General features: G+C 44.0%; 1 protein-coding gene across 4 annotated transcripts in view; it reads right to left on the bottom strand.

Annotated features, from left to right (window-relative positions):
- The window catches only part of LOC145343965 (carnitine O-palmitoyltransferase 1, liver isoform-like), a 77,854-nt gene that overhangs the window by 35,381 nt on the left and 22,397 nt on the right, over positions 1-20,076 (bottom strand). For all 4 annotated transcript variants that reach the window (XM_080190546.1, XM_080190543.1, XM_080190547.1 and 1 more), the window contains 4 exons: positions 15,414-15,574; positions 10,383-10,522; positions 10,122-10,293; positions 176-277 (listed from right to left, as the gene is read on the bottom strand). In XM_080190546.1, the coding sequence (XP_080046672.1) occupies positions 176-277; positions 10,122-10,293; positions 10,383-10,522; positions 15,414-15,554 (555 nt within the window). In that variant the 5' untranslated portion in view covers positions 15,555-15,574. The remainder of the gene's footprint in view (positions 1-175; positions 278-10,121; positions 10,294-10,382; positions 10,523-15,413; positions 15,575-20,076) is intronic.

The following is a 20,076-nucleotide window of genomic DNA, read 5'->3' as shown; positions in this document are numbered from 1 at the left end:
CTGGGAATATGAAGATTGAGTCACATATACACGTCCAGTATTGACAACCCACAAACAGTTGAACACAAGCTCAGAAACTAATCTGCAAAGCAGCCTCTCCCACCACAGCACTGCTACAGTGCTAGGGATAGAAATGAATGTTGAAAGATTGAATGATCCTCAGGATCCCACATACCCGCCTCATGGTGTCCTTCACAGCAGGAACTGGCAATCGTGGGAGCGAGGTCTGGAAACTGTATGTCAGTGGCTTGCGGCCAGAAAATATCCTCACCAACAACTGTGGGGACAAGAACAATGAAGGTCAGAAATGAGCACAAGGAAAGACAAACACCTGAAGCCAAGGAAACAAAAACAACCATGCCCCAACACAGACTAGCACCCAAAATCAACCCAACCCACCATGAAGACCAGAACCCAAACGAGACCAGTGCCCAAACCTAATCCAACCCAACACAGAGAGCAGTACCCAAACCCAACCCAAGGCAGAGACTAGTACCCAACACAAAGCCCAATGCCCAAACTCAGATCAGTGCACAACCCGAACCCAACCCAAAGACAAGCACCCAACCCAACCCGACACAACACAGAGACGAGGGCCCAAACCCAACCCAATCCAAACGAGAGACCAGAGCCCAAACCCAACGCAGTCCAACACAGAGACCAGGGCTCAAACCCAACCCACCCAGTGAGACCAGCGCCCAAACCCAACCTAATCCAACATAGAGACTAGCACTCTCAAACCCAGAGAGGTCAGTGCCCAAACCCAAACCCAGCACACACACCAGAGCTCACACCCAAACCCAACCCTTGACAGTGATCAGCGCCCAAACTCAACACAACCCAACCCAATATAGACGCCAGCATCCAAGCTCAACTCAGAGAAAGCAGTGCCCAAACACAACCCAACCCAACACAGAGACCAGCGTCCAATTCAACGCAGCACAGACACCAGCACCCAAGCTGAAACTAGAGACCAGCATCCAAACCCAACCCAATACACAGACCAACACCTAAACCCAACACAGAGCAGCGCTCAAACCCAAACCCAACATATAGATCAGCATTTAAAGGCAACCCAACACAACATAAAGACCAGCACCCTAACCCAAACCAACCCAACACAGATCAGGTCTCCACTGAGCCTCCGTCTTTCCAGTGAAAACAAGTTTTGTTTACTCAACCTCTCCTCATAGTCAATGCCCTAGAGACCAGGCAACGTCCTGGTGACCCTTCTTTGCATTGTCTCCAAAGCATCCATGTCCTTCTGGTAGTGTGGTGACTAGAATCAGAGTGGATAAATCCCCAGGACCAGACAGGGTATTCCCACGGACCTTGAGGGAGGCTAGTAATTAACTTGCAGGGACCCTGGCAGACATACTTAAAATGTCAGTATGCACGGGGGAGGTGCCGGATGATTGGAGGGTGGCTTATGTTGTTTCATTGTTTAAAAAAGAGTTCCAAAAGAAATCCAGGAAATTATAGGTCAGTAAGTTTGACGTCGGTGGTGGGCAAGTTATTGGAAGGTGTGATAAGGGATAGGATCTACAAAAATTTGGATAGACAGGAACTTATTAGGGAGAGTGAACATGGCTTTGTGCGTGGTAGGTCATGTTTGACCAATCTGAGTTTTTCAAGGAGGTTACCAGGAAAGTGGATGAAGGGAAGGCAGTGGGTGTTGCCTACCTGGATTTTAGCAAGGCCTTTGATAAGGTCCCTCATGGGAGGTTAGTTAGGAAGGTTCAGTCGCTAGGTATAGATGGGGAGGTTGTAAATTGGATTAGACACTGGCTCAATGGAAGAAGCCAGCGAGTGGTAGTGGAGGGTTGCTTCTCTGAGTGGAGGCCTGTGACTAGTGGTGTGCCACAGGGATCGGTGTTGGGTCCACTGTTGTTTCTCATCTATATCAATGATTTGGATGATAATGTGGTAAATTGGATCAGTAAACTTGCTGATGATACAAAGATTGGAGGTGTAGTGGATAGTGAGGGAGGTTTTCAAAGCTTGCAGAGAGATTTGGACCAACTAGAAAAATGGACTGAAAAATGGCAAATGGAATTTAACACAGACAAGTGTAAGGTATTGCACTTTGGAAGGACAAACCAAAGTAGAATGCACAGGTTAAATGGTAGGACTCTGAAGAGTGCAGTTGAACAAAGGGATCTGGGAATACAGGTACAGAATTCCCTAAAAGCGATGTCACGGGTGGATAGAGTAGTAAAGAGTGCTGATGGTACATTGACCTTTATGAATCGGAGTATCGAGTATAAAAGTCGGAGTGTTATGGTAAGGTTATATAAGGCATTGATGAGGCCGAATTTAGAGTATTGTGTACAGTTTAGGTCACCTAATTACAGGAAGGATGTAAATAAGGTTGAAAGAGTGCAGAGAAGGTTCTCGAGGATGTTGTTGGGACTTAAGAAACTGAGTTACAGAGGAAGATTGAATAGGTTAGGACTTTATTCCCTGGAGCGTAGAAGAATGACGGGAGATTTGATAGAGGTGTATAAGATTTTGATGGGTATAGATAGAGTGAACGCAAACAGGCTTTTTCCACTGAGGCTAGGGGAGAAAAAAAAACCAGAGGGCACGGGTTAAGGGTGAAAGGAGAAAAGGTTAAAGGGAATATTAGGGGGGATTCTTCACGCAGAGAGTGGTGGGAGTGTGGAACGAGCTGCCGGGTAACGTGGTAAATGCGGAGTCACTTTTAACATTTAAGAAAAACTTGGATGGGTACATGGATGAGACGGGTGTGGAGGGATATGGTCCAAGTGCAGGTCAGTGGGACTAGGCAAAAAATGGTTCAGCACAGACAAGAAGGGCCAAAAGACCTGTTTCTGAGCTGTAATTTTCTATGGTTCTAGAACTGCGTGCAATACTCCAAACGTGGCCTTTTCAAGGTTTTATATAGCTGCAACGTAATTTCCCAACTCTTGTACTCAATGCCCTGGCTGATGAAGGCAAGCATGCCATATACTTTCTTCATTTTTTTTGGCCACCTATGTTGCAACTTTTAGGGAACTATGGATCTGTACAGCCAGATACCTCTGAATGTTAATGTTCTAAGGATTCTGCCATTTACAATATAATTCACACCTAAATTTGATCCTCCAAAATGCATCACCTCACATTTGTCTGGATTAAAGTCCATCTGCCATTTCTGTGCCCAAATCTCCAAACTATATCCTATTGTATCCTCTGACAATCCTTGGCATTATCAGCAACTCCATCAATCTTCGTGTCACCCGCAGTCTTACATTTTCCTCCAGATCATTTATATATACACCACAAACAACACTTTCCCTTCAATATATTGACATTCTCTAGAGCATTCACACACCTATCCCTGAGCTCAACATTTGTCATGTCCTTTTCCTTGATGAATACTGATACAAAGAACTCATTAGAGGATCTCACCCACTTCCAGTGACTCCACACATAATTTCCCTCCGTTGTCCTTGAATGGGCCTTCTCTTTCTCTTGCTACCTTCTTGCTCCTAATATATGCAAAAAAAGCCTTAGGATTCTCCTTGACCCTGTTTGCTAAAGGCATTTCATGGCCTCCTAATTACATGTTTAAGTTCCCTCCTACTTTCACTGTACTTCCCAAGGGCTTTGTCAGTTTTTAGAAGTCTAGTCCTATCACATACATCCTTTTTCCTTTTGACTAAGCTTACTATTTCCCTTTCATCCACGGTTTCTGAATCCTGCCATTTTTATCCTTCACCTTTGCAGGGACATGCCTGTCCTGTACTTCAGTCAACTGGCCTTTAGAAGTCTCCGACATGCCATGTGTGGATTTGCCCTCAAATTGCTGCTCCCAATCCACATTCCCCAGTTTCTGTCTGATTTAATGTAATTGGCCCTTGCCCAATTAAGCACACTCACCCGAGAGCTACTCTTGTTTTCATCCAATGACTACCCGAAATCTTATGGAATTATGGCCACTAAGCCCAAAATGCTCCCCCAGTGAAATGTCAATCACTTGGCCTGTCTCATTCTTCAATGATATGGAGATGCTGGTGTCAGACTGGGGTAAACACAGTAAGAAGTCTCACAACAGCAGGTTAAAGTCCAACAGGTTTATTTGTAGCAAATGCCACTAGCTTCCAGAACTGGATGTTCCTTCATCAGGTGGGTGGAAGTTCTGAATTCCAAAAGCTAGTGGCGTTTGCTACAAATAAACCTGCTGGACTTTAACCTGGTGTTAAGCGACTTCTTACTGTCATTCTTCAATTATTGTGGAAGAGGCGTTGTTGCCTATCCTTACTGATTGAGAGTATCCCTGGTACCTCAAGTGATCTATCTGGGCTACTAAGTGGACAAGTCGGGTCTACATCCTTTGAAAGGCAGAATGCAGGTGATAAATGATGCCCCAGCTCCCATGCTCATAAGAACATAAGAACATAAGAAATAGGAGCAGGAGTAGGCCATCTAGCACTTTGAGCCTGCCCTACCATTCAATAAGATCATGGCTGATCTGTCGTGGCTCAGTTCCACATTCCCGCCCTCTCCCCATAACCCTTAATCCCTCTGTTATCAAAAACCCATCAACCCGCGTCTTAAAAATATTTAGCGAGGCAGCCTCCACCACTTCAACGGGCAGACCTTTGAGTGAAGAAGTTCTTCATCCAGGAGATAGTCATTTCTGGAGCTGGTGATGTACAACAGAAAATTGAGACCAAACCAAGCCCCCACCCTTGGTTCCCCTACATAAACTTGGGAATGGTTCACCTGTCAAGGCCTGACTTTTAAAAGAATAAAGCAACAGCTGTCATTGACAAATATCTTAGCAGGTTATGATCCTAGATAAGAGTTGGTGCTAACCTGTGATGCGTCTCTATATGGCATCGGGGGTGGGGGCGGGGGGGGGGGGGGGGGGGGAGGGGGAGGCGGTGGCGGTATTAGCACATAGGTGGCGAAACGGAAAGGAACAGCCAATAGCTTATGCCACCAGGACCTTGGCTATAGCCGAAAAAAGTATGCCCATATTGAAAAAAGGGCTGGTGGTAATATTTGGAGTGAATAGTTCCATTACTACCTTCACGAATGGAGATCCGTGATTGTCACCAATCGGCACAGCGGTTAGCACTGCCAGGGACCCTGGGGTTCAATTCCAGCCTCGGATCACTGTCTGTGTGGAGTTTGCACATTCTCCTCACGTCTGTGTAGGTTTCCTCCGGGTGGTCTGGTTTCCTCTCTCAGTCCAAAGATGTTAGGTTGATTGGCCATGCTAAATTGTGTCAGGAGATTAGGGTAAATATGTGGGATTATGGGAATAGTGCCTGGGTGGGATTGTGGTCAGTGCAGATTCGATGGGCCAAATGGGATTCTAAGCTGCTACTGGGGCTACTAAGAGAGCACAGAGCGGTACCATCGATAGTACTGGCCCTTATTCAGAGATGGGCAACTATCATTTGGAACACTAGCCGGGAGGCCACGTGGCAAATGCAGATGCCTGAGGAGGCTGTCTTTGGTAGACATCCCACTGAGGGAACCACAGGCAGATGGTGCAATAAGAACCATGAATTTTCTGGATACCTTTCCAGTGGCCGTACTTAATGCACATCTTTAGACGCAAAAGAACCCAGCCCTTGCAAAAGTTAAGACTGCTAATGGGCATGAATGGTAATTCCGAGACAGGGCCACAATTCCATACAGACTGAATTACATCACGGCCACCCTAGAGCATCCAAAATTAAGATGTTGGCTAGAAGATATTTTTCGTGGCCCGGAATGGATGTGGACATAGTGGCACTTGTGGGTTCGTCCAGGATGTTGCCACTAGCAGCTCCCCTACACCTGTTGGGATGGTTAGGTAGACTATGCACTTGGCTGCACGTGGATTATGCAGGACAATTCATGGATTTGATGTTTCTAGTCATAATGAGTACCTATTCCAAGTGGATGGATGTTCATAAAGTACATTGGGCAACCACAATACTAACAGAAAAGAAACTTTGCGCCTCATTTTCGACACGAGATCCCAGAATTGCTGGTCTCTGACAACGTGAACTCCTGGCTGACAAAAATGTCCCAAAGTCAAATGGGATTCGATACATCAGGATGGCACCTTACCATTGAATATCGAACGGCCTTGTGGTGAGAGCGGCTAGACATTAAAAACTGGTTTAAAAAAAACAGCAGCCTCAATGGAGACCAAGTTCTCATGTTGGTTATTTAATTATAGGACAACCACCCCATGCCACTACGGTAATAGTGGCCGCAGAATTACTCATGGGCAGACCGCTTTGAACTAGATGGAGTTCGATTTTCCTGAACGTGGTGGGGACAGGGGAAGGGAGCATTCAAAAAAAATATCTGGACCGGCTGCAGGCCTGGAAATTGCAGGAGCCAACTGTGCCCTGTGGGCCAAGAATCAAGGAGCGTTCCCTGGACCAGCCTCCCACAGGGTCTGTTGCTCATAGTTGGGACTTCAGAGTCCAAAATGGACACTGTTGATGTTGCCGTAACTACTCCTTTGCCTCCTGAGGAATGAAACAAACCAGAACTCTGGTGCTCATGTCATAAGAGACTGGCGCCTGCTCGATACACCCTGCCTACATTGGGCACCGAATTGGAGGAACTGGACCCAGAGCTGAAACACCACAAGAGACCCATGAGATGCGTGAACCACTGAGGTTCCTTGGACTGGGTGGGGTGCCCCACCCATGAGGATGATCTCTTGGAGTATAAGCTCCCTGAGGTTGAGGTAATGATTGCCTGCCCAATCAGGAGTCTCACCTGTGAGATGGATATATTGAGAAGTACAATAAGAAGTCTCAACACCAGGCTGTGGTTCAAACTTCTTACTGTGCTTAGCCCAGTCCAACGCTGGCATCTCCACATCATGGTACTACTGAGCAGTGTCAGGGATGCTGACAGTTTGACGCTGACTTTGTACCTGAAGCACTCTTAGGAATGGAACTGAGTTCGTAAACAAAGGGAATCTGGTGAGGGACACTGGCCTCTGAGGAGATATTTCGTAAAGATTTGTTTCTGAGCTTCGGAATCTCTTGAAATGCTTAAAAGTTTGTTTGCAGATTCGATATGTAGGATAATCCTAAGAGCTTCTACAGGTGTATTAAGAGCAACAGGATAGTAAGGGATAAGATTGGTCCTCTTGAAGATCAGAGTGGTCAACTATGTATGGAACAAAAGGAAATGGGGGAGATATTAAATGGGTTTTTTGCATCCGTATTTACTAAGGAAACTGGCATGGAGTCTACAGAAATAAGGCAAACAAGTAGGGAGATCATGGAACTTATACAGATTAAAAAGGGGAGGAGATGCTTGCTGTCTTGAGGCAAATCAGAGTAGATAAATCCCCAGGACCGGACAGGGTATTCCCTTGGACCTTGAAGGGGATGTGAGCAATAGGTAAAGATGTTGTTAACACATATATTTGTAGAGCATAGAGAAATAGCTTAAAGTTAAATAGATTGGATATAGTCAGGCACATTGATAACCCATTTTATGGAAACAACTGTGAGTTTAGTCACAAACATAGGACATAAGGTTCAATGCTGCTAACACAGCAATAATTAGGGATAATAAAAAGACTGCCTGTAATGTAGAGATAACATCAGAGATGTGATGTGCAGTGAAGCATACACCACATCCTGCAGGAATGTAAGAGGCCCACGTTATAAAAAGCAAATGGTCTGCAAGATGTGTTGTTTCTACAACTAAGCATAAAAGGGGAAAAGGTCACTGAGATAGTTGGGACAGCAGTGATTAAATTGGCAAAGGATTGATTACCGCCAATCTGAACTGGACATGTAACAGTATTGGATAAGATGGATGAGTTTGCTAATGCACTCTTGTGATAACAGGAGACATTGTTGGATGGGGGTAATGGGGATGACACCTCGAGCCAATAGGGGAATGACAACACATAGATGGGACAGGGACCACCAATTAGGGGAGAACAACATATTGCAAAGCCATTACAATGCTTGTAAAAAAAAAAAGAGTATAAAATGTGCTGCCAATTTATGTAAAGTGTGCCTATTTCGCTAGACACCCGGTCTTGCAAGAACGTCAAATAAAATCTTGCTCCTTCAGAACTTGACTTGACTAAATTGTTTAACTGTGAGCTGTGTTTCTCACAGGGACGAGTGTTGAAATTGCAGGGGCCCTGGCAGATATATTTAAAATGTTGGTATCCACGGGTGATGTGCCTGATGATTGGAGGATAGCTCATGTTGTTCTGTTGTTTTAAAAAGACTCAAAGTAAACCAGGAAATTATAGGCTGGTAAGTTTGACGTCAGTAGTAGGTAAATTATTGGAAAGAGTGCTAAGAGATAGGATCTACAAATATTTGGATGGACAGGGACTTATTAGGGAGAGTCAATATGGCTTTGTGCGTGGTAGGCCACGTTTAACCAATCTATTAGAGTTTTTTGAGGAGGTTACCAGGAAAATGGATGAAGGGAAGGCACTGGATCTTGTCCACATGTAAGGCCTTTGACAAGGTCCTGCATGGCAGGTTAGTTAGGAAGGTTTAGTCGCTAGGTATACATGGAGAAGTAGTAAATTGGATTAGACACTGGCTCAATGGAAGAAGCCAGAGTGTGGTAGTGGAGGGTTGCTTCTCTGAGTGGAGGCCTGTGACTAGTGGTGTGCCACAGGGATCGGTGCTGGGTCCATTGTTGTTTGTCATCTATATCAATGATCTGGATGATAATGTGGTAAATTGGATCAGCAAATTTGCTGATGATACAAAAATTGGAGGTGTAGTGGACAGTGAGGAAAGTTTTCAAAGCTTGCAGAGGGATTTGGACAAACTAGAAAAATGGCAGATGGAGTTTAATGCAGACAAGTGTGAGGTATTGCACTTTGGAAGGACAAACCAAGTTAGAACATACATGGTAAATGGTAGGACACTGAAGAGTGCAGTAGAATGGAGGGATCTGGGAATACAGATACATAATTCCCTAAAAGTGACGTCACAGGTAGATAGGGTCTTAAAGAGTGCTTTTGAAACATTGGCCTTTATAAATCAAAGTATAGAGTATAAGAGTTGGAATGTTATGGTGAGGTTGTATAAGACATTGGTGAGGCCGAATTTAGACTATTGTGTGCAGTTTTGGTCACCTAATTACAGGAAGGATATTAATAAGGTTGAAAGAGTGCAAAGAAGGTTTACAAGGATGTTGCTGGGACTTGGGAAACTGAGTCACAGAGAAAGGTTGAATAGGTTAGGACTTTATTCCCTCGAGCGTAGAAGAATGAGGGGAGATTTGATAGAGGTGTATAAAATTATGATGGGTATAGATAGAGTGAATGCAAGCAGGCTTTTCCCACTGAGGCTAGGGGAGAGAAAAAACTAGAGGACATGGGCTAAGGGTGAAGAGGGAAATGTTTAAAGGGAATATTAGGGAGGGGGCTTCTTCACAGAGAGTGGTGGGAGTGTGGAATGAGCTGTCAGATGAAGGGGTGAATACGGGCTCACTTTTAACATTTAAGAAAAACTTGGACTTCTGCATGGATGAGAGGGGTGTGGAGGGATATGATCCAGGTGCAGGTCAGTGAGGCTAGTCAGAAAAATAGTTCGGCACAGCCAAGAAGGGTCAAAAGGCCTGCTTCTGTGCTGTAATGTTCTATGATTGTGGAAGTTATGAAACAAGATAAGAACAGAAAACGGTGGAAAAGCTCAGCAGTCAGGCAGTCTTAAAGGGTTTATGGAATTAAAACATGAAGAATTCTGTTTCTTCTTCCACAGGTGCTGCCAGACCTGCTGAGCTTTTCCAGCTTTTCTGTTTCCAAATTCCAACACGCACTGTATTTTGCTTTTCTGAAAGTGATAGTGCTCTCAATTCCTCCTGAGCATTTGCTTCGTGACTGTAGCTTTTCCAACCAAGTCTTGAAGCCTATAGCCCCCTATTCAAAGATCAGATCCCGAATTCTTCACTACTGGCTGATTTCAGCCCTGGGAATGTTTTCAGGAAATGAAGAAACACCACAGTCCAGTAACTACACGTACAAGAGGCTCAGGAAGTGGGGGCAGAAGGCTGCTAAGGAATGATAACACTTAAACAGATCAAATCAGTTATTGTTCAGACACGGAAAAAGCCCCTCCCCTCCCTTGATATCTCTGGCCTTGAGGAATTTGACTCACCATCCAGATTTTCACACTTGGAGGAGGTTTTCCATGTTCAATGAACATCCAGCCATGGTAGGACAGGAGCAGCTTGAGAGTCTGACGCATTGTGAAGACGAGGGCAAACCACAACCCAGTGCTAAACAGCAGGCCACTCAGAATGCTCTGGCTTTGATTGGACAGATATCCGCTGCCAGGAGACAGAGATAGATTGAATGCACCAAAATGACATTCAATGCATTATTTTGATGAGACAAGCTGGAATTCGTAATCACTTACTTGGTGGGCAGATGATCCCTGATTCTCTCAATCATCCCTAGTGAGGGGTCGACCCTTGCGTACATTGTAGCGATCACTGCTACAACCACAAAGAGCCAGCTGGAAGGACTAGCTGGGTAAACTCCAGTTAAGATGCCATTCTGGATGGAGAGAGATGACACAGATTAACAACACTCCTCAACACCAATGCAGATTAACAACACTTCAAATAATCCCTTTCCCACAAAGGGCTGTATTCATAACTCTGGTTCATAACCTTTGACTCTGTGCCCACCATCATAGATTTGGAATGGACGAAGGTATTCAATAAATTCATGGGATTAAAGGCAGATAAACCCCCAGGGTCTGATGGCCTACATCTGAGGGTATAAAAGGAAGTGGCAGCAGAGATCGTGGATGCATTGGTTCTGATATTTCAAAATTTCTTGGAATCTAGAAAGACTGATGGATTGGAGACATGCTAATGTGACACCTCTATTCAAAAAGGGAGAGAGGCAAAAAGTAAGAAACTTTAAGATGGTTAGCTTGACTTCTGTGGTGCGGAAGTTGCTGGAATCAATCATTAAGGAGGAAATGACTTAAAATTTGGAAAGACAAAGGTTAATCCTTTGTTGGAGTTCATTGAGTACTTAACCAGCAAGGTGGATAATGGAGGACCTGTGGATGTGGTATGATCAAGCCTTCCAGAAGGCATTTGACAAGGTGACACAAAAGACTGATCCAGAAGGTGAGATCGCATAGGATTAAGGATAGAGAACTAGATTCAGTTCAGGATTGACTGACCGAAAATACAGTGTCGAGGTAAATGGGGCCTTCTCTAGTTGGTGAATTGTAACTAGCGGACTGCCTCCTGGATCAAATTATTTACTATTTACAAACCAGATGAATGATCTGCAAATAGGAATACAGTGCAACATAGTAAAATTTGCAGATGATACTAAAATAGGTGGGAAAGCAGGCTGTGAAGAGGAGATAAAGATTTTACAAAATGATATAGATAGCTAAAAGAAGGACCAAAATTTGGCAGATGGAGTTTATTGTGACTAAGTGTCAGGTATCATTTTGGCTGAAAAAACAAATAGAAAGGCAAATTATCTAAATGGAAAGCAAATTCAAAATGCAGCCGAGCAGAGGGGTCTAGGTGCCTTTGTCCGTGAATCACAAAGTCAGTATGCAGGTGCAGCATGTAATAAAAAAGGCAAATGGAATGTTAGCATTTATTGCAAAGGGACTGGTGTGTAAAAGTAGAGAAGTATTGTTGCAATTGTGAGGGATGTTGGTCAGACCACATCTGGAGTATTGTGTCCAGTTTAAGTCTCCTAATCTGAGGAGGGATGTGATGGCATTGGAGACAATTCAGAGGAGGTTCACCCGATTGATTCCAGGGATGAAAGGGTTGATGAATGAGGAGAGATTAAATAGTTTGGGTTTATGCCCACTGGAGTTTAGAAGGATGAGAGGGAATCTGATTGACGCATATCAAATATTAAAAGGGATTGATGGAGTAACGTAAACCAAATGTTTCCTCATATGGGGCAATCTGGAACAAGAGGTCATAGGTATAGGTTGAGAGGTGGTAGATTTAATACTGAGATGAGGAGGAACTACTTCTCAGAGGGTAGTGAATTTGTGGAACTCGCTGCCCCATAGCATAGTGGAGTTTTAGTCATTAAATAATTTCAAGAGGGAGACAGACATATTTCTGATAAAGAAAGCAGTTAAAGGATATGGGGAACGGGTTGGTAGGTGGATTTGAGACCAGGAGTGATCAGCTATAATCTGATTAAATGGTGGAACAGGCTTGAAGGGCTGAAATGCCTACTTCTGCTCCTAGTTCTTGTGTAATCTGTGCAGTAGAGGGAAGAGAAATTCAACTGACCACATTCTATAAAATGAGGAATGACTGGTCTGAACTAACAGAAATAAATACTTGGTGCGCTCCAGCAAAGACAAAACACTAGATACCAAACCACACAAACAATTTTAACTGCCTTTCTTCTCAAAGACAATCCCACAGTGGAACAAGATGACAAAGGAAACAGTCACAGCCTAACACTGGAAATCTTCAGGACTGATCTTTAGATCATTTCCATTTCTAAGTTTTTATTTTAGGGACTACCAATTCAGGAGGTCACGCCTGGTACATCTCTCAGCTCCTTCGCCTCCGTCACGTTTGTTGTTATGATGATGCCACTTTCCAAAGTGGTGCTCCTTTTTCCTCAACCACGGATTCCCCTCTACAGCTGTCGACAGGGCCCTCAACAGCATGCAGTCAATCTCCCATGCCATGACCCTCACCCTCTCCCCTCCCTCCCAGAACAAACATAGAATCCCTCTTGTTCTCACATTTTACCCCACCAGCCTGTGCATGCAAAGCATAGTCCTCCACCATTTTCGCCAACTCCAGTATGATGCAACCACCAAACACTTTCCCTTCACTTCCTCTGTCAGCATTCTGCAGAGACCATTCCCTCCCGGATAACCTAGTCCACTCCTCCACTATACCCAACACCTCTCCTGTCACTCATGGCACCTTCCCATGCAGTTCTACAAGGTCTAACACCTGCTCCTTTACCCCTTCTATGCTTACCATCCAAGGTCCAAAACATTCATTTCAGGTTAAGCAGCATTTCACTTGCACCTTTTTCAATTTGGTCTATTGCATTCGCTGCTCCCATGTGGTCTCTTATATATTGGAGAGTTCAAGTGTAGAGTGGGTGATCGCTTTGCTAAGCGCCTTCGGTCTGTGCGCAAGCAGGACCTTGACCTTCCGATTGCTTGCCATTTTAACACACAATCCTGCTCCAATGCCCATATATCTGTCCTTAGCTTGCTGTAATGTTCCAGTGAAACTCAATACAAACTGGAGGAACAACATCTCATCTTCTGTCTAAGCACTTTATAGCCTTCTAGTCTCAACATCGAATTCAAAAACTTTAGATGATTTGCTCTACCCTACTTTGGCCCCCTTCATTTTCATTCTATTTTATTTATTTTTTTATTGTTCTCTACCTTTTATTTCTTTATAGTCTTTCTTCATTTTTCCCCCTATTTCATCCCCCTCCCCTTTTCTCCCCTTGCTTCCCCTTTTCTACACTCTACCTCTGTCCCATCTTCCTTCCTCCTCTCTCCTTACCCCCCAACATTTTTATCTGTCACCTTACAGCTTCTCTGCCGTTTGGCCGTTATTTTCTCCGTGAACAGCTATTGGCAGTCTTTACCTTTGATTTCTATGGCTATGACTCATCTTTCATTCCCTCACCCTGCAGTATAAATATCTCCCACTTTCTACACCTTTTAGCTTTGACAAAGGGTCATCTGGACTTGAAATGTCAGCTCTTTTCTCCTTCCAGCTGCTGTCAGACCTGCTGAGATTTTCCAGCGTTTTCTCTTTTGGAAGTACTTCTGATACTTAGGGCCTGATTTTACCATTGCGTCATGCCCATTTTTGGGCATGAAAACATGGTAAAGTTGGGTGCGAGACCATTAACGCGATCTGCGCCCATGTCCGCGCAGGTGGCCATTTTACCCAAGGCTCAGGAATAGCTGCAATTCGATTTGCACCTGAATCGGGTGCAATGGTGATTTAAATGCATTAGCATGCATTTCAATTGAATTAATGAACTGCCCACCCTACTTTATCAGCATTTCCCCCTATACCACCACATTCGCCAATCTCGAATCGCGCCGAAATGGATATGCTGAATAAATTCTGTTTCGGGCGCTGCCATTCTGTGGGCAATCGGTTGGGGTGGGGCAGGGAGTCACAATTGGTCTGGGTAGTGGGGAGGGGTGGGTGGATAAGGGGGACAGTGATGTCTGTGGGGGCCATCGCTCCTGCTTTTCGCACCCAAGCCACGTTCTCTGCTTTTTGCAGCCCAGGAACGATTTGACATGGGTACGCTTTTTTAAATTGTTTTCTAACTGCGCATGCCACAATTCAGAGCTCCAATCATTTTGGGCATGCTAAGCCCCGCCCACAGCATAAATCAGACCCTTTTTTTTCAGGCTGAGTGCTTATGGGGGTGCCTGAGAGCTGATTTCCAAGTTACATCTGAATCGCACCCAGATTGAGCACTTAGAATAAAAATGGTAAAATCAGGTGCTTAGTCACTGTGTACTGCAATTTGTTTACAATAAAATCAGTAAACAAATAATCAATTTTATTGGTGTGTGTTGACAGGGACACAAAATAGAAACCCTACCATTCCCACCAGCTCTACACAAAAACAGTGATTCTGTTCTGTCCACCTTTAATGGCAGAATAGAGATCTGAAAACTGACACCTCAGATAGTGCAGTGTTCCTCCAGTACTCACCCTCTGACAGTGCAGCACTCTCTCAGTAATGACCCTCAAACAGTGCAACTCTCCCTCAGTACTGACCCTCTGACAATGCAATGTTCCCTCACTATTGCCTAGGATCTTTAGCCCTGCCTATAAGCTTCAGTTTCACTAAGGGACTTGACCTGAAATCTTTGAATTCCAAGCTGAGAGTTTTGCTAATTGAGTCAAACATGACATCAATGTCATAATACTCACACCCTCACGGCAGCTCGTCATGGCAACCCACTCACAACACGCTATTCCAGATCCATTTGAGACATTATCCTGACAATACCACCCTGGAGGTTTTGTTCTCTATCTGAATCTTCAAACTGATCTTGCAGAGACCGGAATCATTAGCTCGTGTCAGTCCCAATTCCCTTCCCAAAACATTCCCCATGCTTGGTTCTATTCTGTCTTGCTTGTTTCACTGGGAAACATCTCACCCAAAGTCATCCAGTCACAGCTTCAGGTGCTAGTTCTGAAACTGGAGGTTATGTGAAGGCTGGAGGAGGAAAGATTAAATGACTATGCATTGTGGGCCACAGAATATTTTAATGAAGGTTTTTGCATCCGTAGGGGAGCAGGCTAGTGGCAGTAAACAACAACTCTGATCTGGGTCACAGTGACTGGAAGCTCACAAGGTATCAAATGGACCTGACTCATCTTAGGCAACCCTTATGAATACTGAGTACCCCGGAGCTCACCCTGTACCGGCGGATTCTCTTCTTCCATGAACGCAGGCCGCTCAGGTAGACTTGTTTCAGGGCTTCATGGCTTAAGTGCAAATCGATTCCATCTGGGGTGACTGTGAACTGAAATGCCACAGCCTGGTGGGCTTCTGCCATCTCCGGTGATTAAATCTGGCCTAAAGAGAAACACAGTATTAACAGACTCGATGCACAATCCATGAACTCTGATCCATTGTCAATCAATAAATAGCAATCAGCCGGCACTCCTCAGGTATACACGCACACACTGGTGCTTGGTACAAGTAGGAACGGGGAGGGACGAATTGACAGTTAGGGGATAGTGAGCAGGACACAGAAGAGACTGAGCTGCCAGGGAGGAAAGAGAAGACAAAGAAGAGATGGGTAGGAGTAATGTGAACCTGTCCCTGCTCCAGTTACACTGACAATGAGAGGGGGATACAGAAACACAGCAGAACACAGGGTACTGCCATTTCTTGTATCAAATTCCTAGGTGTTATTCATTACAACATGGAAACTAGAACAGCAACGCCACAAAAGCAATGGAATGTCACCTCAAAGCACAATGAGCTGAAACAGCACGTCTCTCTTTGCTCAGTCTCCAAATGTATTCACTGAACCTGGTGAGAAACTGCTACTGAGGCTTATGGATGGTTATGAAATCTGCTTATGGACAGGACAACTATGCAAAATCCATTAACAGCAATCCATTCACATAACATGTATAACTCACCATCATCGCCACCACGTTTATGAAAAGCACTGCACTCCCTCCTCTCTTTATACTTGCTCTCACACTATCACTTTAACACAAGCATCTGACTGTTTTAATCAGAGTTAAACAGATCAGCGATTTATTCTAAGTTGGCAGTGTCCTATAGCAGTAGGCTCACTCCCTGAACACCCAGGTGTCTGACAGCCTTTCAAGGTGTTTAGAATATTAGCCCCATGTCTGACCCCAAGTGCCTCCTTCCAATCTGACTGATAGTGCTTGACTGTGACAACCTTTGACCCAGGAGTCAGGAGCATTTGTAATTTCTTTAAAATGTCTGTGGAATCTATAATTATTTTTTAAAATATTTGAAAAGGACCTTTAAGAGTTTGCATCAATTGTAAACAGACCAATTTATTTTCCTTGACTCATTAAAACTTGTAACTTGGTGACTTTTGACCTGGAAACAGTAAGAACAGGGAGTTATGATATGAAAGTCATGTGGCCAGATACAAAGAACAGCTGCAACAGAACAGAGAGCAGAGAAGGTACATTTACAAGGAGGTTTGATTTGTTATTGTCACATGTACTGGCATACAATGAAAAGTATTGCTTCTTATGTGCTATACATACACAGCATACCGTTCATAGAGAAGGAAATTAGTGCAGAATGTAGTGTTATAGTCATAGCTAGGATGTAGAGAAAGATCAAATTAATGCAAGATAGATCCATTCAAAAGCTGAAAAGTTCTGACTCTCCATTCACCTGACGAAGGGGCTAACCCCGAAAGCTTGTGAGTCTATTATCAAATAAATCGGTTGGACTAAAACCTGGTGTTGTCAGACTTTTTACTGTGTTTACGCCAGTCCAACGCCGGCATACCCACATCATGATGTAGACAGGTGCATGTTCTCCTCTACAATTTCTGAAGTTGATGACATTGAGGGAAAGATATTGTCACCTCACCAGGTGTGAGCATGCGCAGGCATTACAGTTAAATAGGACAGAAAGCCTGTGTACGTAATACAGAAAATAGGGCTTCAGTTCTACCAGAGCCGTTCTATCACTGTTCAACGTGGTTTGATAATGACAAGTTCTGGAAATCTAGGAAAGGATACGGCTTCAAGTGAATGGGACTCCAGTGCCAAATTGATTGAGTGGGAAAATGAAAGATCCCACATACCGGATGTCAAGTGAGAGAAATTTGGAAGTACCCATTGTGCTACATGCCCGAGGCGGACAATTCAGGTGCATTTTGAAGTGCAAGACATATCTTTATAGCATCAGCTATTTAAAGTAAAATTTCCCTTTATATTTCAATATAATTTACCTGGTAATTTATTTGCACAGGTTCGTATAAAGTGAAATCATGTTGGTAATTTCTTCATTTGAGGCTTGATTGAGTAAGTAGGTTATTCTGCGCATGGTAACATTGGGGTTGATGGAGAATCAATGTTGCCCAGGAATCTGCCCTCAGACCCCCTACTCTCAGTTACATCTTAGACTCAGACTAAGATGTACAAATCTTGAGCCGTAAAAACAACAGAAAAGCCCAGAAAACTCTACTGGCATTCAACAGTAACATCTTGCTCAAAACCATCACTGCCAGTTGACCAGAAGCTGAACTAGACATTACTAGAATAAGAGAAAGATCAGACACTCTCCAACAAATAGTTCACCACTTGACCCCTCAAAGCCCTCCACATCCAAGGGTAATATTCAGAGCATGAGGGAATGCTCACCATTTACCAGAATGTGTGCATCCTCAGGAAGCTTTAACAGAGCAGTTTGTTCGTACTCAAATCAACAGCTTCTCCTTCACCAGTACACTGTGCCTGCAGCATGTACCATATACAGGAGACAATGCAAGAAGCAACCAGAGACACTTTGACTCTCTCTTGTACCCTCTACCCCTGAGATAAACAAAAGCAGCAATTTTGCAGAAACCTTAATTAAGTTCCTGTCCAAGTCACACACCATCTTGCCTGGACAGTTATTCCAACCCTTTGAATAGTCCAATATCCTGGGACTCTCCAATGGGAATGTCATTACCACAATGACTGCAACCGTTCAAGGCAACCATTCACTACCCATCAGAGTAACAAGGAATAGAAATATGGGCAGCACAGTGGTTAGCACTGCTGTCTCAGCTCCAGGACCTGGGTTAAGAACATAAGAACACAAGAAATTGGAGCAGGAGTAGGCCATCTAGCCCTTTCAGCCTGCCCCGCCATTCAATAAGATCATGGCTGATCTGAAGTGGATCAGTTCCACTTACCCACCTGCTCCCCATAACCCTTAATTCCCTTGTCTATCTACCCGTGACTTAAACATATTCAACGAGGTAGCCTCCACCACTTCAATGGGCAGATAATTCCAGAGATTCACTACCCTTTGAGTGAAGAAGTTCCTCCTCAACTCTGTTCTAATTCTGGCCTTGGATGACTGTCCACGTGGAGCTTGTACATTCTCCCTGTGTCTGTGTGAGTTTTCTCTGGATGGTCCAGTTTTCTCCTACAGTCCAAAGATGTGCAAGTTAGGTGGATTGGAAATGCTAAATTGCCCCTTAGTGTCCAAAGATGTACAGGTTGGGAGGGGTTAGCAAAGTAATTATAGTGATAGGGAATTGGGGATGTGGTGGTGCGTGGGTAAGGTGCTTTGTCAAAGAGACAGTACAGACTTGGTGGGCCGATTGGCCTCCTTCTGCACTGCAGAAATTCTAAGAGTCTAAACTTGTAGCCATGTCAATATTGCTTAGACCCTGAGAATAAACAAGTTAGCCACACAAACACAGAAAATCTGGAAAATCTCAGCTGGTCTGACATCATCTGTGGAGAGGGAATAGAGCCAATGTTTTGAGTCTAAATGACCCTTTGCCAGATGCTGTCAGACCTGCTGAAATTTTCCAGCATTTTCTGTTTCTGTTTCAGATTCGGATTCCAGCATCTGCAGTATTTTGCTTTTAAGATAGCCACACAAGTAGACAGTGTGTGAAGTACACCATTTCCCCACAGGAGGAAGTGGCACCTGAAGGGGTTGTGAAAAAGGAACCTAAATTGAATATTCAGAATAACTGCATCTAATCTCCCTGGCATAACATGGTCTCAAATGATTAAACCATTTGCATTAATTTAGTTCTGTAGTTTTGTTCAGAAAAAGGAACAAAATGAAATGGGAGCAGGACACACTGATCCCAAGAGTCATTAAATATGTACACATTTTGCTCTGCTGTGGGCATGATCCAGCCATTTATTTAGATTTGACAGTTTCTTTGTACCAGGCATTGAGAACCATCAGGTGAAGGAGAAAGGGACAGAGGCAAGTTACAACTTATAGATGGGACAGCTAATCTGAATGCGTGTACAAGGACAATATGGTGAACTCTCCAATGTGCCACAGAATCTGTTAACCACAGAATACATGATCAGTGCTTAATAAAATCCAGAAACTGTTAACCTCAGATGGATTTAGAATCTTCGAAAAACATCATGTCAGGCGTTTAGCAACACCAGGTAAGTTCCTTACCCCCAATCTCTCTCTCTCCCTAATATCAAGCTGATACATCTTCTGCCGCAGTGTGAATTTACATGGACAAGTTTCAGTACACAAAACAGCTCTGATTTTTTTGGTTTTGTGACCAGTACTGCCTCGTTCAGTTGCACCCCTCCCCAGTGGGATGCACTGCCCAATTTAAGAACCAACCCCAATCAAACAGAAACAGCTTTCAGGATTTTATTTTCTCATTAGGTTATCAAAAAATTCAAATCACAGAAAATCATAAATTCAACAAGTTAAAATCTAACCTTTTCTTCTGCCCTTGAGCCCTCCTGAAGTTAACAGTTGCCTTGATCCAGGAATTCGGAAAATAAACTTCACTCTCTCACCAATTTCTAATACACTGCTCACACTGTCTTTCCTGTTGGTTAATGGCTCCAAAGTCTGTGATC

Source organism: Carcharhinus amblyrhynchos, chromosome 6 (genome assembly GCF_965287045.1).
Source record: "Carcharhinus amblyrhynchos chromosome 6, sCarAmb.v2.hapA, whole genome shotgun sequence".
NCBI lineage: Eukaryota > Metazoa > Chordata > Chondrichthyes > Carcharhiniformes > Carcharhinidae > Carcharhinus > Carcharhinus amblyrhynchos.
This window is presented reverse-complemented; position numbering and strand designations above follow the sequence as displayed.